Consider the following 24,813-nt stretch of genomic DNA (forward strand, 5'->3'; position numbering starts at 1 on the left):
CAGATCACAAATAAAGAGCTTTGAAATTTCTGTGCTGTAGTGAGTCGTTTCGCTAATAAATGGCAAAAATGGAGATCTTTCTAACACAAGAATTCCTTGGCCTTAAGTTCGCGATGGGGGCAGCCGGCAAGGAAGAGGTGGCCATGGTGCTGCCAGAGGTTAACTCATTGTGTGCGGCGAACCACAAAAGTTCACCCGATTTTGCCACCAACCTGCAACATTGGACCCGGAGGTAAACTGGTTGAAAGTGAAATCAGAACCGGAAAATCCAGGCGACCCAGAGAAGCCACCAGCCCTCACCCAAGTGCACCCACCCACCGAGACGAGTCGGGTTCCGAGCGCGGCTTGGGGGCCTGGCCAGGGTCTGGCGCAGCGGTCGGCCCCGCCCCCGCCCTCGGGCCCCGCCCCTCCGGCAGCCAGCTCCGCCCCTCCGACCGCAGGCCCCGCCCGCCCCCGCGCCAGAGCTGGGAGGCTGCGAGAGCTGAGGTAGTCACCGCTTCAGCTGCTGCACCGCCGCCGGAGCTTCGTCAGCCGTCGCTGAGTCGCGCCCGGAGCCCGGCCGAGGAGGCTGCAGCCGCAGCCGGGAGCCCGCAGCCCGCGCCTCCATCCCGTAGCCGCGCGCCCAGGGCGCCCCAGGCCGCACCATGGTGAAGGTGACGTTCAACTCGGCTCTGGCCCAGAAGGAGGCCAAGAAGGACGACCCCAAGAGCGGCGAGGAGGCGCTCATCATTCCCCCCGACGCCGTCGCGGTGGACTGCAAGGTCCGAGCCCGGGGAGGTCGGGGAGCGGGGGCTGGGCCCGGCGGGGCAGCTGCGCGGGATGGGGGGCCCCGGGCGAGCCCGCGCTCCCCCAGCCGTGCGGCCGCGGCCCCTTCTTTGTACCGAGGTGCGTGTGCAGCCCGCGGCACCCACCGCTGGGTCCCGGGGCTGCGCGCGTCCCCAGTCGCTCGTGCGGTCCTGCGATGTGCGCGGGGCCGGGAGCTGGCCGGCTCCACCTGGGACCGGCAGCGACAGGCAAAACAAGCACCACCGAGTTTGGCACTTCCCCTTCCCAGTATAAATAATGCTCCTAAAATGGCTGACATCATTCCAAGCCTAAACCTCTGTTGTTTCCTACTTTCGTTTCCAGGCTGAACAGCACTTGGACTAAGTCCAGCAACTGCAAGCGTCTTAATTTTAAAGCGTTTTCTCCTTTACTTCCCTTTTCCATGGCTTTTCGGTGTTGGCAGGTGAACTTCACCGTGGGGTCTGGAGGAGGGGGCGAGGCGCTAGTCGGCTAGGAGTAGGTTCTGGATTGAATAATTAAAACTATATACCAGGTAAAGGTCAGTAATGACTATGTGGATGTTAGTGTAAAATCAGCAGTTGACATTTAAATATTTTAACAGCGTCTTTGTGAGAGCTCCTGGTGCGAAGTGAAACCAAAAATTTGCCTCCAACTCCTTAAAAATCTTCCTTCGTTTTATAAGATACCTCTTCAGCCCTAAGTAAAAATCACGAGTGGAGCCGTTATTAACTTTTAGTGGTTTAAATATGAATTTAGTATTCTCAGAAGTTGCCTCTTCCTTCTAGATCCTCTTTAGGCTGCAAAATTAAGTACGGTAGCAATTAACTGTAGAAGTTAGGTTGCTTAGCTTAATTTTCGTTAACACTCTTCAAGCCTTAGTAGGGTAATTTTAGTTTTGACTTAAATCATTTGTGTGCCAAGTATGAGTAATACGAATTTTTATATGGTCTAATGAAAATTACTACTGAAAAATGGGCCACTAATATACTATAAAATTTTTGAGAATATAATGATAATCTGGATATGCCTGTACTTATTTTCTGGCAATGTTCTAGTCAGAAATGACTGGGGTTGGTTTTTAAATGACTTGCCTTGCCTTGAAATAGGAACAGTGAACTGATTCCCTAAAAGGATTAAAGGTTTTGGTTTTGGTATTAGTATTGTTTTCCTGAATCCATTGCAAGCAGTCGTGGTCTTAAAAGAAAATGTTTGGAATGTACAGAGGAAAATTGCACTTGCAAATTACCTTAGCTCTTTTTAATCTAACAAAAATTGTACCTAAAATATATTGATAGTCAAGTACCGGGTCAGAACAACCTCAGAGATATATTTGTAATGCTATTATATATGTATGTAATTTTTAAATCCTACAAACAAATGTAACTCCTCCCATTTAAAAAAAAAAAGAGGAGGAGAGAGCATTGGATGATGTCATTTTACATAGCTTTTCTCTGTTCCACTGTTGAAGAAGATTTGAAACTAGACAAATATCAAAATTATATTTGCTGAGCAGCTTAACTCTGACTTTTAACAATTTTTGTTCTTTATGAACTAGTTACCCTATTTTGAGTTCTTAGACTTTCTCACAAATTCACCGTAACTTAAATTTTGTGGTTGTTGTAGCTATTAAAAGTAACCATTTATAGCTCTGTACTTTGTTTTTCATTTCTTATTTTCTCAGATCCCCATCTTCAAAGAAAAATGGGACTTAGTAGTGAGGACCAGACTCTTTCTATATAACCCAACACATTAGTCACAGATGAACTGGTAGATACAAAATAAAGAGTTCTTTTTCTACCTATAAGCTGAAAGACGTTTTTCTTCATTGGGTTACAAGCTGTTTCTCTACATTAAAAGTAGGATCCTTATAATCAGTCGTTTACTAGATAAAGGAAGACCTTACTTACTGACAGATATTTGAAAGAGAACTTCTGATCTCTCCATCTTAGAGCTGAGTCTGTGATTACATAATGTTCTCTAGCTCCTTTGGGGGTGACTGTGTGGCAACCACCTTGTCTGACTGCCTGGACTGGGAACCAAATTAGCCCTAATGTATTTTGCCTGGAGCATTTCCTTTGCTTGGTTGGTTGAGAGGATCTAGTGAGGCTAGTTAACGCCTAGTACTCCGAGTAAGAATTTTAAAAACCTTTTAACCCTCCTAGCCCACAATATCTATTTACCAGTATTTTTCAGAACGTGCTCTTGAGGACCAATTGCTCTAGTATCATCTGGAGTTTTGGTTTTAAACTGCAGATTCTACTAACTTATGCCACAAGAATTCTGATCACTCTAGTCAGTTGTCATAATTATATAACATGCATTCCAATACTTTTACACTGCTCCTCTTTTTTGCTGTATTTCTCTCTGCAGGGGGAGAACTACCCTCCAGAAGCAATTTCATTTCTCTATTGTGGTTTCGGTCTTGTCTTTTCAGTAGCTGTTAATCCCAGCAGCTATTTCTATTGATTATATTATCTCAATCAAGTAGCTCGTTTTTTTCTTCCCCTAAATTTCCCTGTTAATTGTTTTCACCTTCCTCCACCTGGCTTGGTGGTCACAAAGCTCTTAGAGGAATCAAAACAGCAAATAATCTATAGAATTTGCTTTGTGTGACAAAACAAGTAAATTTGAAATGATAAACACATTTTGTGTTATAGGTAACAATACATTTATTTTTATGTCTATAGCTTTGAACCTTGGAAAATTATTTTATAGTATATCAAAATACCAAATGTACCAAATCAGAAGTCCCAGTTTTGTCATTATGTAACTGCTTGATCTTGGGCTTAAATTTTAGTTTTCCTGTCTGTGAGATAGGGTAGGACCAGATGGTCTGTAAGGATTCTTCCAGTTTTAAAATTCTGTGGAGATGCTAGGATTGCATAATTTTATTTTGGCAAGAATTAAATTGTTTTAATTGTGAAAAATAACAACTACTGCCTCACTCTAACTAGACTGTTCCCTTTCTTCCTTTCCATGCTTAACATATTACATTCCTCCCTCATCTTAAGTAGCAGTGGGCTGAAGAAAAAGGAGATGAATAAAGGAATTATGTAATAAAGCAGATTCTCATTTTTGGTTACCTCACTGTAGAACAGTCAAGTTGTCAACAACTCTTTTGTTGCGATGCCTGCTTATGAAACCTCTTTCCCAATATCAGGCCCTGAAAAAGCTTGTGTTTGCTTCATTAGTTATCCCCACAAGCCATTTTGCTGATACAGAATGTTGCCTGCTCTTTAAGTCCGTAGATGTCTTTAAAAGAAAGAGAAATAAAATGCATAAATAGGAGAGAAAATGGGGCAGGAAGGGAGCATGAGAGAAAGTGAAAGACAACTAAGCTCTAAGTTACCCATCACAAAATGGCTGTTTGACCCTAGTTGTTTATACTTTCTGATTTTCCCTATATGCACAATTAGGACTGAAGGATTTCCTAATATGGCCTATTGTTTATGGTAGTGATTTCTGGGTTTTATGGATTTGGGGGGTTGAGGGAGGATCATAAAATGCATATCAGGACTGAAATGTGTTAATCTTTATAGAAGGAATTGGAAGCTTAGTTCTCTTTAACCAAATACATATCATTACCTAGTTATATAATTTTGTGTTTGCAAACATTGGCCAGTAAAACCTTTACAGTCATTACATTTTGGTCACCATGGATGATGTGGCTATCTGAAGTGACGATTTAGTGCTGAGAGATAAATGAATTGCCTCTGTGTATCCCAAGTGCCTTGGCAGAATCTCCTGTGTTTACATTCCCGATACCCATCCCCAACTGGACACTGCTGCTGTTGAGGGTGGGTAAGATTGCATATCATGCCATTAGAGGCAAGATACCTGCCAGAAGGTCTCCCAGAATTGTAGTTTTCCCAGCTGGACAAGCTCATGTACTATCCTTGGTGTAATCAGCCTGTAAGACTTCATGGAATTCAGTTCAGCTATATAAGAGGTTTATGTGAATAGAAGTATATTTTATTTATTTATTTTAACCAGAAATGACTTGAACACATTTATGGCACAGGCTTATTTAAGATGATTTAGAATTTAGGAAATGCTTATTATGCATTGCTAAAACTTGACTTGTGTAGAAATGTCCATAGCAAAAAATGTACCAATCTATAATTGTGGGACATTTTCTTTATCACAGACAACTTGAATGTCTCTTAAAAAGCCCATTTTTTTTCCCCTGAAGGAAATTCTTTCTGAGTTCCTATTTAACTGAAGCTTGAACTATTTTGTATATCATGTAAAGGGAGATCCAGGGGGGGAAAATTTATCTTTTCAAATAGGACAAAATGAATTCACTCTCTTGAACTTTTTGGCAAATGTGTCACTTTTTATTGGAGCTTAGGACTTTCCCACCAAAGGACTTCAGGCCATAACTGCTGTCTATTAAAGGATTTAACTATTCTGAATGTGAATGAGGTGGTTTTTTGTCTAAATGATCTAGAAAATAGTGACAATGAAATTGTGCTTTAAATAAGCTTGTGTTTTGTATAAAGATCGTTATTGCCAGCCTCTCTTTGCTGAAAGCTTAACAGGGAAAGTCTTACCAAATAGACAACTGAAAATTATTTTACAAATATTACTCTAAGGCCATCATTTTTAAAAATCTCCATTTAATTGTGATTATTCGCTTTAATCAGTAGTTGAGACATATTCATAATAGCTTCAAGGAAATTAATATCTCATAAGTGTTAACAATTGAATGAATAAGATTAAGTAATTATAGATTTTTAAAGCTCTGTGATCGATTGGTTATGCCATATTTCTATAATTGCACCATTTTGGGAACATGAACTCTTTATCCTAAACAGAAAAATTTGAATCTTGAGTTATAGAAATGAGACAATTACCCCTTCTATTTATGATAGAGGAACATTCTGTTTTTTTACTTAATATTTCTCTTTTAATCATGATAAGTTTCTAGAAGTAATTTTATGACTTAAAGCTAATATAAATATGACGAGATATTAATGTTGATATAAAATTTGTGCTCACTTTGGTAGCATATATACTAATTTTGAAATAAATATAAATACCACTTAAAAGTAAAATATCCTGGAAATTTATTTGGGAAACAAAACTTCTAACACTACTAAGATATTTAATCCTTTGAAAATTTCAAATATTTGCACAAACCTTTTTGGCATAGTTGAATTCCATACTTCAAGGAAGGAACAAGAAGTTTTGGTGGGTGTTGCATACTTAAATGTTTAACTTTTAATGCCAAAATTCTTTTTAAACATCAAATTTGTTTTTTCAGAATAAGTTTAAGGATAAAACTTAAATCTAAATGTTTTTCTCTGTTTATATTTGATTATAGTGTTATATTACTATATTTAAAATTACTTAATATAAAAACCAAAACTGCATGGTGGCACACACCTGGAATCCCTGGGGCTCAGGAGGCTGAGGCGGGAAGATCACAAGTCCAAAGCCAGCCTCAGCAAATTATTGGGACCCTAAGGAACTTAGCAAGATCCTGTTTCAAAATAAAAATAAGAAGGGCTGGGAATGTTGCTCAGTGTAAAAGCACCTGGGTTCAATTCCCAGTACAAAAAAAAAGTAAAAACAGTAAATTGTGTTGTTAATTAAACCTCTTGAATCGTTGCAACATGTGAAAGAAGACCTCATCTTTATGCTGGGAAAAACAATTTTGAGAGACAGTTTGTTTAGGTCTGCATTATCATTTTTAGTCTTTCATCTTACATTTTATAACTTTTTCCTTCAATTTATTTTTTTATTACTTTTATTTTACTATTAGGACATTTTTAAAAATTGGGTCCAATGTTACCTAATCTTCCAGTTTTTATATTTTCTGGTTCTTACTGTTTTGTTTTTGGTGCTGAGGATTGAACCCAGGGTCTCCCACACATTAAGCCTGCATTCTGCCCCTGAGGTCAACCCTTAGCCCAATACTCCTCCAACCTTTTTCTTCATTTGTTTGCTTTGCAATCCTCCAGTTTGTTTGCAGTACCAGAGTGGAACTCAGGTACTCCTTGGCCCTTTTTATTTTTTATGTTGGGCTGGGACTGTATAGCTCTGTGATAGAGTGCTTGCCTAGCATGTGCAAGGTTCTGTGTACAATCCCCAGCACTGCACCCTACCTCCAGAAAAAAAAGAAAGAAAGGAAAAAGAAAAAGGTGGAGAGACAGGATCCAGCGAAATAGCGTAGACTGGCCTTGAATTTGCAGTCTGTCATCCTCAGCCTCCCAAGATTACAGATAATGTGCTTTTGTGCCCAGTTTAATCCTCCAGTTTTCAATGATGAGCCAGAAATTAGGATTTTTACTTGAATTCATGCAATAAGTTAGCCAGAAGCATTGGACCATCATTTTGCAATCTCCTTTAAAGTAAAAATCAGCTGGAAAGTTATGGTCCATGTGCTCAAATGTGGTCTAATGCTTTTTTTCCATAGCCTGTGAGGTAGGAATGCTTCGTACATTTTTAAATGGTTGGTGGGGAGAAATCAAATGAATGATATTTCTCCCTTTTGCCCAGTGTCCTAACTGAATGGAGGGTGCCATTCAGGAAGCAGTATTATCAAGGATTCCTTCCTACAACATAAAAACCCTTGGGTTTTAAAACTTTTTATTTCTTCCCCACATAATAGGTGTTTATATACTCTTTAAAATTTAATTTGGGGTTTTACCAAAGTAACAGTTAAAAATGCAAATAGTCCTGTCCTATCTCAGAGGAACACATTTTTTTAAATCATTGTATCATTATCCATAGTAAAATGTACATATCTTGAGTGTCCAGTTAGATAATTTTAAATTATACCTGAAATAAACACCCCAATCAAGATAGAACATTGTCATCAATTCAGAGTACCTAATACTCTTTTACAGTTTATTTTCTCTCCTCAGAGACAATCTCTGTTCTAATTTCTAAGCCTTCAAATTAATTAGAGGCAGTCATGTTTACTCTTTAGCTTCTTCTTGTATTCTGCTTCCAGGGTGGCCACTGGACCACATGCTGCTTTTGAGAAAATTTAGAAAAAAGTGTCCTTTCTGAGGTTTTGGTGAATAGAGTTGGATAGATTTAAGAAACCCCACTGATCCCCCTGACTAGCATCTTTGTGCTGGAAACAACTTGCCCAAACCACACGTAGTGATCTCAACTGTGTATTTCTCTAAATCACTGGTTCTCAAACTTTTTGATCTCAGAACTCCTTATGTTAAAAATTTTTCAGAATCCCAAAGATCTTTTTTACTTATGCAGATATATCTTGGTATTTTCTGTATTCGAAATTAAAACAAAGTATTTAAAATAATAATAAACCTGTAGTATGTTAATATAAATAACACTTTTATGAATAATAAAATTTTCTAAGAACCAAAATGATTTAAAGACTAAGAGCATTGTTTTACATTTTTACAGTGTTTTTTAATGAATAGCTCAATAGAGAACAGCTGGATTTTCATCAACTTCTGCGCTCTATTGTGATATCACATGTTTAGCTTCTGGAAAACACTGCACACCAGTGAGAATGAAAGTGAAACAGTATCAGTGTTTTATTATGGAAATAGTTTGACCTTTTGGACCCCCCCACCCCAACCGCAAAGGTCCTTGACCTCATTTGAACAGCTACTTTACTTGCTTATACTGTTTATTCATAGTTTTTATTTTTTTATTTTATGGTTTTTAGATATTACCCATAGATATATCTAAATGGAAGGTGAATATTTAGCCCTTTCTATGTATTTATGTATTACACATGTAATCAGTTTTCTGGGTATAGTTATAGCAATTTCTGGGCAATTATATCTGTATAATATACTTTCATTGTACTTTCTTATATAAGACTGTTATTTGATCATTATTTTGGGGGCTAGAGGGAAGGTTATTTAATATTCTAGGCAAGTGCTCTACCACTGAGCTACATTTTAGGCTGGAAGTTAATACTCTATGTTTTTAATGCCAGTTTATTCTCAAATACTTAGAATTCAGTAGAATTGTCTTTAGATTCACCAGGTACCTCACCAAGTTTCATATTTTTCTTGGTGAGTTCCTACCTGTCTTCATTCTTCCAGTCTCAACTGATTACTCTGGACACATTGTTATATAGATGTCTTGAGAATCATAATCATCCTAGAATTGCTTTTTGCAGATCCCATCTTGGATCTGCAGTCTTATTTTTATAAATCTGGAGAAAAAGTGTCTCCGATAAAAATTTTTAAAGCCTCTCATGTCTGAGAATCCTGTATCCTGCCCAATTGATGATTGATCTGGGTATAAAATTCTAGGTTAGCAGTAATTTTCTCAGCATTTTGATAGTATTTGCTTCACTGTCTTCTCATCTAATGCCATTCTGATTCCCAGTTCTTTGTACAGTACTCCACCCCACCACTGCCCATCTCCTCTAGAAGCTTGAGATCTTCTCCTTATGCTTTGAGATTTTTCCTGATGCTTTCAGCTTTTGAACTTAATTAACAATATCTGTTGTCATTTATTTCCATTCTCAGTGGCTACTTTTTCATCTGTTTATTCCTTTACTAGTATTTAACTGGACTTTCAGGAGGAAGCAAAAGCAAGCATTTAACTGAAAACCCATACTGGACTTCCAACTCAGCTGTCTTGATGATTTTTAAAAGATTAATTAGAGCATTTTTATACAAAAATGGACTTAATGATAATTAATAATGAATAATAATAGAATCTATCTGAATTATTATTAGCCTTAAGATCCAAAAGGATGACCTAGAAAGTTAGAGGGTGCATCTTCTATTTTCCCTCTTCAAAGTGACAATGCTCTTTCATAAGTAATTTTATAAACCACTCTGCCAACTTTATGAGTTTGCTTTATTGCTTTATTACTCTATACTTGAGTTTCATTTTTGTAATAAATCTTCCCTTTTTAATTTATTTTGAGATGTGTATATATTGATGTGCCTGAGTATTTTATTGTTTTTGCTTCACGTGTAAATGATTTTAGTACTTTGTTACTATCCTTTGTAATATGAGCAATAAAAAAAAGTTATTGATTTTGTCAATATGTAAAAAAAATGCTGTTGTTATAATAGTTAACACATGCAGTGCTTACTATGAGTGTGGTTCTGTTTCGGTAAGCCTACTAAAATAGCAGAAATCTGTAGAAACTGAAGCTATGTTGTTTTTGGTTGGGTCTGTATTGTTCAAATGTGACATTGTTTCACTTCATTTATTGCCCAAGTTAATTTATCTAAGCTATCTAGTCAGATGCAGACCTAGCTCCATGTTTTTCTTTCTTTAAGTTGCTTGTGGAGTCAGATGATGGACCTTATTAACTCCAGATATTTTAATGTTACACAAATAATTTTACTTAACTCCCCTGGGCCTTGATAGGTTTATCTGTAAAATGATGTGTTGGAATAACTGACTTTTCATGGTACTTCATAAGGGATTTTTTTCTCTGATAACTACTGATCATCTTCAGAAGCAACTATTCCATGGTCAGACTAAGCATCCCAGCCTTCCAGAAGCACATAGTGTAGCTAGGAAAGACCTACCAGTTATGTAAGTAGTATATAGCAAATTAATCACGACCTACTTAAATGTCTGTAACTGCTTTCACAAGAGGCTGAAAGTACGGAAGCAAGTAAATAATTTCACTGAGCCCTAGGGTCAAAGCATTTCTCACTTGCTAATTATAGAGAAACAGATACCCATGAACTGTAAGTTCTTTTTCCTAGTTAGTCGTTTTGTATAACTTTTGAAATTTCATACTTGGGTAAAAGATAATATGTAACTGTCCAGATTTAAATTATTATATGATTTTATGTGGGCTGGGGATGTAGTTCAGTGGTAGACTCATGAGGCCCTGGGTTGAAATTCCAACATTATCATAAATAAATACTCCCCATCCCCTCTCTTGCCAAGTTTTCTGTTCTGCATTTCAAATGGAATTACTCATATTTGAATATGAATATGTAATATTTATCTTGAATGACATTAAAGTCCAACATTGATACAAAAAGTGAGTCCAAAACAGGTTTGCTTTTATCCTTTTCAATCTTGACAATTTTATAATGAATTATGTAGGAGGAGAACATTCCTATCATGCTTGAAATTTTTAGGAATCTAGACAGTTGACACAGGAACAGTATCCCAATGTAATTCAGCCAGTGGTAGGAAAAAAATCTGTCTTAACTAATTTAGCTTTTCCTGGTAAAGGCTATCATTCACAATAAATAACTTTTGCATATAATATTGTTGTTTACAAACATCTGCTGGTTTGTGCTAGTCTAGGCTTTCTTTTTGCTATCTAATCCCTTTCAGCTCATCAATATGAATTTGAAAGTCTGCTAAAAAATTCACTTCATAAACTATTCTTGCTAGTATAGTTCTATTCATAGATTGAATTAATACCACATAGAAATGATGGTCATCTTCTGTAGAAAAAAGGATAGATTTTAAGGTATTCATATAGCAACGTTTTACTTTGTGCCACATACTCTGTTGGTCACTAATGATACACATGTGATTAAGTTACGATCCAGCCCTAGATATTGACTTTTATAGCCTGCCTGATTTTTTTTTTCTGACCTATTTTTCTTTACCTAGGCCTGTGCTAATTTTCTGTGGTGCTAATAATTTGAATCAGCTTCCATAGATTTCTCACAAGAGTTAGACATTATGCAGTAGCTTTTTGGTTTTATTTTCTTCCTCTATTGCTGATTATACTTTGTAGGATTTGTTAATAAAAAATGTTAACTTGTAGACATTGTAGTTTGAGAATGTTCTCCCCTTTTTTTTAAACTTCACCCATTCCAAATGCAGAATTAAGGGGCTAACATTATTGATCATAACATGTTAGTGTAATTACCAATTTTGACTCAATGTTAATTAACTTCGCTGAACAAAAGCCTGTACTGAAAAGGTCAGAGACCTTTGTGAAATATTAAGACAGCTTTCTCTTTCTAAGTATATAGTCCCAATCACTTGGAAAACTTCCCGTTTATGTCAAACAATCTTCCATGTGGATTTCATAATGCCAGTTAAGATAATAGCAGTCCTATTTGAGAAGGCAAATTAGGAAGCAAAGTTCAGATGCTGACTTAAGTGGGTAAGAAAAAAAATGCGAACATATATTTGGTATCTATAGATTGTTAACTTAATCAGCTAGATATTTTGTTTTACATATAGCAGATATATTTGGTAATTAAGGCTGTTGATGATGGAGAGATCACTAGATCATGTCTTTTTGATACTTCCATACTGAAGAAAGTAATCTAGGTAGAAGTTAGGTTAGTAGAACATCTACCAGCCTCTAAAACCCAGAACTTAAAGTCTTTTATATGGAGAAGTAGTTTAAATTGTTTTATTCTATAAGTGTACAGAAGGAGCCAACTCAGTCATAGCTGAAAATGAAGATCGGGGTTCAAAATCAAGCAGCATTGTAGAAAAGAACATTTGTATGTTTGATTTTTCAAGCAGGAAGACAAACGTTGAGAGAGGAGTTGAGAATACTAAAATATTTTTTTAAATGTGAATAACCAGGTTTTTAAAATATTGGCAGAGAATTCTGTTTTGGAAAACATGTGTAGTCCAAATAACACATCATGGGTAGATGACCTGTGTATACCTTTATTAACCTGTGTTACCCCGACATGTTTTGAAATGTTTCTTATCAAAAAAAAATTTTTTTTTTTTTACTTTTGAAGATTCAGTAACCCATGATATTCTGAGTAAATTATGTTGGTTCTTTCCCATGTTTGTTTTATTTTTATATTTTAAGTGTTTTTATATCATTACTTATGTGTTTCTGTCTCTCAATTTTTAATCCTAAGATATATTTTCCTCTTTAGTATATAGCATTGCTGGTTTGTTTCGATAGTGTAAAATAGTACATCTGAGAACTTTGAAAATGTCTCTTACAAGCTTCATTCACATATAAAAAAGTTTCAAATAGAAGTTCCTGAGGATGTGAAGTGATTTGTTAGTTTGAGAATAGAATAAAAAAATTATTGGGAAAAAACTTACATTTTATTTGAGTTAAATTTATAATTGAAGCACGTTTACTGAAGCTTCTTAGGGAATTAATTGAGATGACCTGATTCTTAACTAACTGAAGCAACAGAACACAATTTATATCTTTCATTTTAAGATATAATTGGCTACTTCTACTTTATCAACCAAAAAGATTTATTTGAATAAGAAATTAGTATGGCGCTGCAATGAAACACTTTGAAAGCCCTGACTTTGTGTATCTGCCATTTCTATATCTGCTATTATTTATAGGCCAGCGTGTACTTCAGTGTCTTCATTTATAAACTGGGCTAAAATCTTGAGGTTTCAGGAAGATTAATGAGATGATAATGGTACAGCACCTGTGGGAGTTCTGTTACCTTGTAAGCACAATTTAAGGTGTACCAGTTTTATTATAGTACAGGGGGAGGAAATACCTAGGTGACTTCTATTAAATTAGGCCAGGTAAAGTTATATACCACAGTGAAGAAGCTCCTGCTTCTTAGTGATTTTTAAAAATTGTTCTTAATTATGACATATTCCAAGTATATGAAAACAGAGAACCTATGGTATATTTTGTTTTTAAAGTCTTAAATATCATACTTAGTATACTTAAATATGTACTTATATATTGTATGACTTGCCTGTTTTTTTTAGTTCATTATTATGTTTCTTAGATTTATCTAAAAATCAGCAGAGCTGGTTGATTCTTTTTAACCATATTATACATTTATAACACTTTATTCTCTATATTTTAGATTTTCAGTTTTTTTTTTTTTTTTTTTTGCCGTGCTGGGGATTGAACCCAGGGCCTTGTGCTTACGAGCCAAGCACACTACCAACTGAGCTACATCCCCAGCCCTAGTTTTTTTTGTTATTGACAGTTATGCAGTAAACATTGTTGGATATCTTTATTCACTACAGAAGTTTATCTAAGGTTTTATCCCCTAGGATTGGAATTCTTAGGGCCTAAGATAAATGAAGCTTTAATTTTGTTAGTTAGTGCCAATTTGTTCTCCAGAGTAGTGGTACCAACTCCTGTCAGCAGTGTGAAAATCCTCAAATTCCCTTTACTTAATGCTTTCCCCAACACTTGGTATTATTAGACTTTCTTTTTTTTCCTGGTATGTAGGAACTCAGTTAATGTTTTCCCCACCCTCCATGTTGAAATATAATTTACATGCAGTACAACTTATCCATTTTATTTGTATAGTTGGAGTTTATGGTAGCAGTGTAAAATCTTGGGTCCACTGCAAAGGTCAAGATAGGAAATCTTTCTATCACCCTAAAATGTTTCTCATGCTTCTTTATAGACAGTTTTTCCAGCCCCTCACTATGCTGCCACCAAGCAGCATTTTGTCTCAATATTTTGCCTTTTCTAGAATTTCATACAATAGTCTTTTGTGTTGGACTTCTTTCACTTATCATGTTTTTGAGATTCAGCTGTGCTGGGGTGTGTTATTTTTATTCCTTTTTATTGTTCTCTGTTTCATAGTGTGAATATATCACAATTTATCCATTTATTAGTTGACAGATATTTTGGGGTTTTGTTTGGGACTATTTTTTTTTTTTAGACTTTTTTTAATTGTAAATGGACACTATATATATATATTTAATGTGGTACTGAGGATTGAGCCCAGTGCCTCACATGTGAGGCAAGTGTTCTATCACTGAGCTACAGCCCCTGGGGCTGTTTTGAATATTCATGTACACATCTTTGAGTGAATTTTGGATATTTGATTTTTTAGCAGTCTTGCTGATTAGCTTTGAATAATTTGACTTTCTCAGATTTTATACAAAGATTATTTATAAATAACAACAGTTTTTTCTTTTTCTAATCCTGTACTTATTGTTCCTGTTCTTGTTTGCCTACTAGGATCTCTAGTAAAATGTTGAAAGGAAACAATCAATTTTAATGGGAATCTCTGTACTTCTGACTTGAAAAGGTATTATATAAGTCAAATTTTACCCATAAGTGTGAGGTTTGCTGTAGATTTTCATTAAAGTTGAAAAATTTTACTTCTTCTAGTTTACAAAGGAATTTTATTATGATGGAAGTTGAATTTTGTCAAAATGCATTTTTTATATATTTTAAGATAGTCAAGGGCTTTTCTTCAAGTAAAGCTTACTCTTTGGCATGTTATAATTTAATCACTAGAGAACACTTTTAAATCTTGACTGTATTTTAATCCATTTTTCATGACTCGAATTATGAGACATTTGTCTGTCACACATAGTGTTAATATTGACCATAAATGCTCATGGTATGAGGATGTCTTCATCCCATTTGAATTTCCCACAGCGTCTAGCACAGTACATTACACATAACAGCTCTTTAATAAATGTTGAACTGGGCTTAAGTAAGGCTACTGTTTTTGCTACTTAGCCAGTTTGTTTGAAATCATGAATTATGATGCTGCTCCCTTCTGTCTTAACTTGTTAGTTGCTGATGTAACTTTTGCAAATCATAAAAAGTTTAGTAGCCAAAGCTCTCTTTTTTTTTCTAGTATCTAAGTTTTGTTCATTCATCAAATACCTGCATGCCTACTAAGTGCTATACTTAGTTTTGAGTTACCAGTAATACCAAATGAATATAAACTGATATTCCTAAGAACCTTATAGCATATTAGGAAGAGAGAAGATCTATATGTGAACTTTTCTAACATAAGACAGAAGTGAGTACTAGGAATGTAGAGAGGGGAAATAGAAATTACATAGACTTTGAACACTTGGTAGCTTTTTTATGAAGCTTCTGACTATGGTGCATAGCCTTTGGGTCCATAATTTGGTTATTCAAAAACTGTTTATTTCTTCATTCGTAAGCCATATTTCACATTCTCGAGGTGCTTAAATGATCTATGGACAATCGAAGTATTTTATAAATATGCTTTTTCAAGAAATTGCTATTTTTTTCTTTTATTCTAATAATTCTGAAAAGTGGTTTTTTAATAATATGAGAATTCAACTTCATACCATGATCTGTAATGACTCTTTGTGATCTTCTCCAGTTACTTCAATCCTCATGTCTTAACCCCTTCCCTATCATATTGAGCATTCCAAATATACTACCACATAGTCCTTGGAAATGTGCATTCTGTCTCTGTGATTTTATTCATCCCTTTTGTCTTACATATAATTTCCTTTAACTCTCTTCTGCCTTGGTTATAAATATTTATCCTTTAGCATTCCACTTAAGTATTTTCTCCCTAGGAAATCTTCCCAAACTCATCCCTGTGTGTTCTCTGTGCCCATATCATATTTATATTCTCTACAATTATATATGTATCTATTTTCTGACTGATCCAATTGGTCTCTTCCTTGGCATAGGCTGTATTCCCAGTGCCCATTGATAGCTCTTGGCATTTGGTAGACATTTACAGTTTTTTCTCAAAATTGTTTGTTGAACAGTTAAAATGATTTATCGAAAAACTTGAAAACTTGACTGTTAAGACTGTGTATAATTTTATAGGTGTCTGCCTAGGGTCTTTGTCTATTTATGTGCTATTAAAAGAGGACAACCTGGCAGATAGGGTGGGTGTGTTCATACATTTGACTGTCTCAGCAGCTGATACCAAATGTTGGAAATGACTTATTTCCATCTGTCATGCCCATCCCCCACCCTGCTTCTGTCCTGAAATTATGTTAGGAACAGTTTCTTATCTTCCTAGATATTTGTATCGGACTAAGGCTCAAGCAAAACATACTTTATTCAAGATTTATCATAATGCCTAGTAACTCCCTGCTGTTCTTTTAACTTTAGTCTCACATATGAGATGTCTTATGTGCTCAGTAAGTTCTTCCAGGCTTATCTGCATGTGTACTCCTTCCTTACAGTGCACTCATTGCGTTAAGTGTGCCCACTCAGCATATGAACAAGTGTTACAGCAACATGTAACACTCAGTGCTTGATCTGATCGTTAAATATTATTTATTCAGTGTTGAATTCTGTCTTTAAAAGAAGAACCTTAATCAATCTAGGAGCACACTATTACATTGCTCTTGATTCCTATAACATTTGGGATTAGATTTTTCCCAATAAAATCAAGATAAAATTCCTCATCTTGGAGTTGAAAACATATAACCCACATATTTTCTTGGTTTGATAAACTCACATTATTTTTATTCATTGTTCATACAGTTTTTCTGTCTAAATTTATGTTATTACATAGGTTTAGGTTAAGTCTACTTTGTCCATTAATGTACTCTATATTGGGTTTTAGTTTTTATTATTGAATTGGTTTTTTAATTAATAACTGGTCTTTATTTTTCTGCTACTTTGAATTTAAATAAAATGAAGAACTTAAGCATACTGGTATTTAGGGTAGCAGAAAGAGGAATTATAAGGTTATTTCTAAGAAACTTTGTGCTCTTTTTGAGATTCTAATTGTTTAAAAAATTTTAGCATCATATTATCAATTCTGTCCTTTCTCATTTTCCTGTTAACTTTTTCTTATGGATGAATCAAGAATGGTTTTATGCCTTGTATGAAATATGAACTACTTATAGCAGGCTAATGCATAATTTTAAGAATGATCTGATAAAGGAATTCCCTAGATCTGTGTAATACATGAAGCTTAATATATTGCAAGACAAAGTTGTAACCTTTTCTAAATTTTAAGACAGTAGATGATCAAAAGTTGTGCATAGAAAATAGAAATTATAGAGTGCATCTTTGCTTTAAACATGTTTAGCAGATGTGGTATTGAAAGTTAGAAGGCTTAATTCTCCTTAAGTACCAATGTCTGCCAGATGAGAAGGCATTGGTTATTATTACTACCAATTTTTATTCCTGGGTTGATTTTGATCAGGGGCCTAACTCCTTTGGTCTTTATGTCTTCATTCATTGAAACAGTAATCCTTAAGGTTTTTTCATTCCTGAGCCTTTTGTGATTCTGCTCAAAGAGAGATATTGACTGTCCATTTTATATTTTAGGATCCAGATGATGTGGTACCAGTTGGCCAGAGAAGAGCCTGGTGTTGGTGCATGTGCTTTGGACTAGCATTTATGCTCGCAGGTGTCATTCTTGGAGGAGCTTATCTGTACAAATATTTTGCACTTCAAGTAAGTTTTAAAAAATACTTTTTGCAGTCTGTGGCTTTTAACCAGAACAGTGGTCCTGTTCTAAAGCTGTATTTAAAAATCTCTTAATCATGTTTGCCACATCCATTACATACACAGTCACTATAGTCAGAGTAGCAGTATTTTGAGATGGTAAAGAGTTTAAATGACTAAAGAATTTGGACTATTAGATAATTTTTCAAAATTGACTCCCCTTCATTTTACTACTATAAGTAATGGCTAAAAGGTGTAGTATTATTAATTGCCAATTGAATAAATCCATTAGCCACAAATATTGTCTTGTTGATGGACCGTTACTTGATAGCCACTTTGGTTTACTCCCACACTAACCATTTACTCTTGAGCCCAGAGCACACTGGTAGCACGTCTCTATGCCTCTTCTTGAGTCATTGATTTCTTTAAAAAGTAGGATAACTGCAGCAGTGATAATGTAGTAACTTAGGGTAAAAGTTGCTTATAAGTTAGAGTGTTTAATAGTAATTCCAGTGAGTTGAGAAATAGGGGTTTTTTTCTCCCAATTAATTATGACTTCTTTTGTGGTATATTTTTCTAGGCAATCATTCAGTAGGGTTTTTTCCCTCTGTAGGAATTTTACTATAGGAAATTTACTTTAAAGTTTGACTATTTCAAATATCTTAATGTTTCAGAATTTGGAGAGACAGTTGAAAACTAGTTCACTTTAAAATTTTAATTTTGAAATATAGAATGTATAAATTTCATGCTGATTTTCTGTATTATTCAATATGATGGCATGTTGATAGACATTACTGAAATGCTAGTCATTTTTAAAAAAGTTTTAGTTATTGATGAACCTCTATTTATTGACTTATATGGGATGCTAAGAATTGAATCCAATGCCTCACACATGCTAGGCAAGTGCTCTACCACTGAGCTATAACCCCAGCCCACTAGTCATTTTTAAATATGATTTTTTACAAGAAATAACATGTGCTACAGATAAAGATCATTTGCATTTCTACTGTCCAGAGATAACATTTAGTGCCAAAACATTTTGTTAATATTTATCCAGTCTTTATTGTATATATGTATACTGTACACCACCCCCAACATACACACACATGAAGTATATATATTATGGTTTATTTATCATCTAAATGTAAGAGGTTGCAAGAAAAATGCTATTTAGATAGAGGTTGGAACTTCAGTAATGCTTACATTTAAATGTAAGACAGTTATAAAGATTTACTGAAATATGTTTTTCACTTAATTATGATGTAGTTTAAGGAAAAGTCAGATTTATGTGTACTTAGGTGTAGACTTCAGAAAATTATCATTGGCTAATAAAGGAAAAATTATTTAATAATGAAGCTATATCAAAAGTATGTTCTTTCAGGAAAAAAGTTACTTGTTTCTGCATATATTCTTTTATGAAAAACAGTGCCTGCAGTTAGAAGTAGGCCTGCATGTTTCTTCAGACGTACCTGTCACTAGATGAATAATTGTTCTTACATTCTGTTTTTATCTACCACAAAAAGTAAAGGGAATATCAGCTGCTTTTCCTCTTCTGAAGCCATTTTTTAATATTACTTCAGAACCTAATCTTAAAGAACAAGTTAACTCTGTAATTAAACTGTCTGAGTTGTCATCTAAAAGTAAGAGTTTGCAAGCAAAATGCTATTTAGATAGAGGTGGCAGCTTAAGTAATGCTTACATTTAAAAACCTGTCTCATGCTGAATTTCTGAAATGAGTGTTTAAACTCTCTATAGCCAGATGACGTGTACTACTGTGGAATAAAGTACATCAAAGATGATGTCATCCTAAATGAGCCTTCTGCAGATGCCCCAGCTGCTCGCTACCAGACAATTGAAGAAAATATTAAGATCTTTGAAGAAGATGAGGTTGAATTCATCAGTGTGCCTGTCCCAGAATTTGCAGATAGTGATCCTGCCAACATTGTTCATGACTTCAACAAGGTGAGCCTGGGGTTCAGAATTGTAAAAAGAATGCAGGTTCTTTAATTTATGCTTTTTGTAGTTTTAATTTCAGTATTTGCTGTATTTTCTATTTAGTGTTTTTTACTTTTAAAAATGGAATTGGGTTTCTCTGCTTTATCTGAAGCAGACCCCTGGGGACCTGGTCTTCTCACATCTTGCCTTTCTTTCCTTGCCTTACCTACTGTGAAAGCCCACTTCATGGCTGTTCTACATTTGCTGGCAAATTACTGTTGTTTTTTCTTACTCCCATATTTTTCTTAGGATATAATTTGTGTTCCCACTTTTTTGTAGCATTTTCAGAAATTATTAATTTGTTAATCTTTTTCTTAAGTTCTCATTCTCCATTTCCCCCCTACTTTTCAACACTTTATGCAATGGGAAAGAGTTGAAGTGATACCCAAATCTTCTAGTCGGGTTCCAACATTTTGCTATATTTGCTTCATCTTTATTTTCCTCTCATTTGATTCTTTACCCCTAAATACTTACCTGTTCTCTCTTAAGAAAAAGGATGTTGTTCCACATAACCACAATGTCATTATCACATCTAAGAAAATTAACATGATAATACAGCATATTTAACACATAGTTTACATTTCAATTTCCCCAATACTTTTGTCCCAAGAATTTTCTTCCTCAAACCAAGGTTCAGATTCAGAACTTCTCTTACTGCCTGTCATTTCGATGTCACTATATAAGTTTGTCGTTTTGAACATTGACATGTATCACTGAAGTTAATTTTGCAAACATTTCATATGAACTGTTTTGAAAAATTACTTCAAGGTAAAAACCTTAGCCAAAGTAATTAGTAAATAAGAGCTAACGCTCACTGAGTTCTTAGAAATTTCAGTATTGTAGGATTCACTAACTCAAAACTATCTTTTGAAATGGGCTTTCTCAAGTGGGCTTTCTCACCTGAACCACAGAAGATAAAATCATTTAAGAGGTTGTTTTTGCAGTTTCATAAGGATGGGACTAGTATTTCAGATACATAGGAGGAAAGGGGTATTTGGGCTTATAAGTGAAGGGAACCAAATCTCCCAATCCAATGATGGGTATTTGTAATTAATTTTAATAGGTATTGTTATTACTTATAAGAATTTTATTTACTAGCAATAATTTTTCCTACTTTCCTATCTCACTAAATTCCTAAATTGTTGAAATATAGATGATTTATACATTCTAAAGTCAACCCATTTGGGCTGGGGTTGTGGTTTAGTGGTAGAGTGCTTGCCTAGCATGTGTGAGATTTACTGGGTTTGATTCTCAGCACTACATATAAATAAATGAATAAAATAAAGGTATCAACATCTAAAATTTTTTTTTAAATAAAAAAATAGTCAACCCTTTTTATTGGTACAATTAATCTTAAAAATCTAGTTGCTGTCTGTCTTACAGATATTCATCTAACTAAAATGTATCTTTTTCTTCCCAGAAACTCACTGCTTATTTAGATCTTAACCTGGATAAATGCTATGTGATCCCTCTGAACACTTCCATTGTTATGCCACCCAGAAACCTGTTGGAGTTACTTATTAACATCAAGGTATAAAGTTTAATATTTTCATTAATAATATTGTTACATTATCTTGGAAGTCTCTGCTTTGAAATTAACCCTGTAGGAGCCCATCTTACCAGAATATAACCAAGAGTTTTACAAAGTACTACTCAGACTCACAGCTTTTTTCTTCTTTAATTTTTGAATGTTTTATATTCTGAAATTAAAATATAATTTAAGTTTTCCTAAAGGACCAGAAAGTATTAGCCAATTACTTAATTCTGATGCCATAGACAGTATGTAAACAAATAGGTATGACTGTATTCCAACAAAACTCTTATTTATAACTGGGCATAGTAGCATTCACCTATGGTCCCAGCTATTTGGGAGTATAAGGCAGGAGGACACTTGATCTCAAGATTTTGACGTTAGCCTGGGTAACATACTAAGGCCCTATCTTAAAAACAAAAAAACCCCAAAACTCTGTGTGTGTGTGTGTGTGTATGTATATGTATACATACACACAGTAGTTTGTTAATCCCTTTGTACTACTAAAATCTCTTAAGAATTGTGTCCTTTTTGTAGTTTGTTCAATGTATATTTTGAGATTTTCTTGTAATATGTTATTTTCTAAATTTAGGCTGGAACCTATCTGCCACAGTCATACCTGATTCACGAACACATGGTTATTACTGATCGCATTGAAAACATTGATCACTTGGGTTTCTTTATTTATCGACTGTGTCATGACAAGGAAACTTACAAACTGCAACGCAGAGAAACTATTAAAGGTAATACTTATTAATATGAAAAGTACTGGCAGAAAATTCCATTATGCCACTTCATTATGTTAAATGATTTAGATGAAGCCTGGTCATTATTATCAATATACTTGCCATGAATGTGAAAATAAAATGATATTGTGTTACTATATAATATTTCCAGATTCATAGAATCATCTTAATTTAAATATACCCTTTGCTGATAGAAAAAACAGGTCAGTTTGAAATGACATTGCCTTGAAAAACAGGTGTCTCATTTTCCATATAGTTGCCCAGTCTGACTTTCAGTCTGTAGCTTAGCCATTCTGAAATGGGTCTTATGCAAAAGGTCTCCTCAGATTAGATCTTCACTTGTATTCTCAGAGATCTGGATCATAAGCAAGCTGTTTATCTTTTAGATCACAGTGAAGATAATCATAGTTTAGTTAGAAAAGAACAAGAGTGAGGAATTTAGAGCTTTGATCCAACTCATGTAACTTTGCTAAATCACTTAACATTTGTTTTCTCACCTGAAAAATAAGGAACTGTATGTTCCTATTTCCTTTCTATTGTAAAAGTAAAATGAGAGTACCTGTGACAGAACTGTAGAAAGTAAGAAGTGCCACTTAAATGCACTGTGGTATGATTTCTTTGGAATTGTGTAGCCCAGTAAAAGTGCTTTCCTGGCTTTTTATTAGCACTTTTAATAATACTGTTCTCTCACCTTGAGGCTGATGAGTCATCTGAAACCTACCACTTGATTCCTTATATTTAAAAATTATCTTGGTTCATAATTTTTGTATTTGTTCTTTGTAGGTAGGTTCATAATTTTTTTTAAGTCAAACTGAGTCATACAAACTGATACATACAAAATACATACCAACATTTTTCTTTTTTATTGTACTTTTCTCAGTTTCTTCAAATACATCCATGGTCATGCAAATAATACCATACTCAAGATGTAAAACATTTCCAAAACTTCAGGTTCAAAAATTTGTAAGCAATATCTAAGTCATTATTATTGTTGCTGTGATCTGTGGAAATGCTTAGTTGAGAAAAGGGAGAAAAATTATTTTCTGCAACGTAAGCAAAACTTTAGAAGTTTATGGAATATAGTAAAATATTTTTATGTCTAAAATATAACTATGAAGATTAATGTATTTATTATTAAAGAACCAAAATTCAAAAACTTTTCCCTCCCAAACAGGTATTCAGAAACGTGAAGCCAGTGATTGTGTCACAATTCGGCATTTTGAAAACAAATTTGCCGTGGAAACTTTAATTTGTTCTTGAACAGTCAAGAAGAACATGAAGAAAAATTTAATACCACAGCATAACCCCACCCTTTGTATTTTGTGCAGTGATTATTTTTTAAAATCTTCTTTCATGTAAGTAGCAAACAGGGCTTCACTATCTTTTCATCTCATGAATTCAATTAAAACCATTACCTTTAAAAAAATCTTTTCTTCTTTCTAAGTGTGGTGTCTTTTATATTTGAATTAGTAATTGTATGAAGTCATAGATACTACTGCACTTCACCACCGATCTTAGTATTAGGATGAATTAAAATTTCTTGAAATCATTTGTCTGGATTTTTATGTTTTAATTATGCATTTTCAAGAGGAGGGGTTATCTGAAGAATAATCATATGTGTGCATACATTAAAATGGACCACAGTGACTTATTTGTAGTTGTTAGTTGCCCTGCTGCCTAGTTCGTTAGAGCATTTGAGCACACATTTTAATTTTCCTTTAATTAAAATGTACAGTATTTTCAATGTTACATTTAACTATTTAGAGTATGATTTCCACCTTGATGTTTTACTATCCTAGACATCTGCTGTAATAATATTTTAGAAAATGTTTGGAGTTTAAGAAATAACTTGTGTTACTAATTTGTATAACCCATATCTGTGCAATGGAATATAAATATCACAAAGTTGTTTGACTAGACTGTGTGTTGTTTTTCCCATATAATAAAACCAAAGAATAATTTGGTTCTTCATATCTTAAGATAATCCACATAAAGAAAGAAACTATTTTTAAAAAATTCAGTTCTCTATATACAGTGAGTACAATCATAGATTTTTAAAAATAAAAATAAGTCATTAATAACTAAACCAGAATCTTTGTGGATACTATTAAAGAACTTTTAAGACTCAATCTTGAATGATGCTGTTCAAAATAAAATGCTTTTTGTGTTTAATTAAAGGACTAGTAGTAAAACCTAAAGTTTCCAAGAGCATAAAATGCTCTGCTTTTCTGAGTATGTCCCCTTTACAAATGGTGCATTTTGAAGTAAAGTAGTGATATTGGTTTGTTTGTTGATAAAAGGTCTTGCTATATTGTCCAGGCTGTCTCAAGTGATCCCCCACCTCATCCTCCCAAGTAGCTGGGAGGACAGGTGTGCATCATTGGAGTCCAGCAAGTTATTATAGTGAGTTTTATATGTCTCAGGTTGCTTTCTGTCTGAAATAACTCTGAATCTACCACCATTTAAAATACCTGTGAGTGCCAGGTGTGGTGGCACATACCTGGAATCCCGGCATTTTAGGAGGCTAAGGCAGGAGGATAGAAAGTTCAAAGCCAACCTCAGCAATTTAGTGAGGCCCTAAGCAACTCTGAGACCCTGTCTCTAAATAAAATACAAAAAAGGGCTGGGAATGTGGCTTAGTGATTGAGTGCCCCTAGATTCAATACCCAGTACGAAAAAACAAACCAACCTGAGAGCGATTTCATAGCAGATTCCTGAGATAAAAAATTTCAGAATTTTTAAAGTTTGAA

At 34.7% G+C, this 24,813-nt stretch overlaps 1 protein-coding gene across 1 annotated transcript; it reads left to right on the forward strand.

Moving 5' to 3' along the window:
- Positions 1-457: 457 nt before the first annotated feature.
- On the forward strand, positions 458-23,982 carry ITM2B (integral membrane protein 2B). The gene is made up of 6 exons (XM_079137636.1): positions 458-761; positions 17,672-17,800; positions 19,547-19,753; positions 21,207-21,317; positions 21,910-22,060; positions 23,238-23,982. Exons 1-6 carry the CDS (start codon positions 645-647, stop codon positions 23,321-23,323), a joined length of 801 nt encoding a protein of 266 aa, XP_078993762.1. The 5' UTR covers positions 458-644; the 3' UTR covers positions 23,324-23,982.
- The last annotated feature ends 831 nt before the right edge of the window (positions 23,983-24,813 follow it).

The sequence above is a fragment of the Sciurus vulgaris genome (genome assembly GCF_902686455.1).
Source record: "Sciurus vulgaris genome assembly, chromosome: 4".
In the NCBI taxonomy this organism is placed as follows: Eukaryota; Metazoa; Chordata; class Mammalia; order Rodentia; family Sciuridae; genus Sciurus; species Sciurus vulgaris.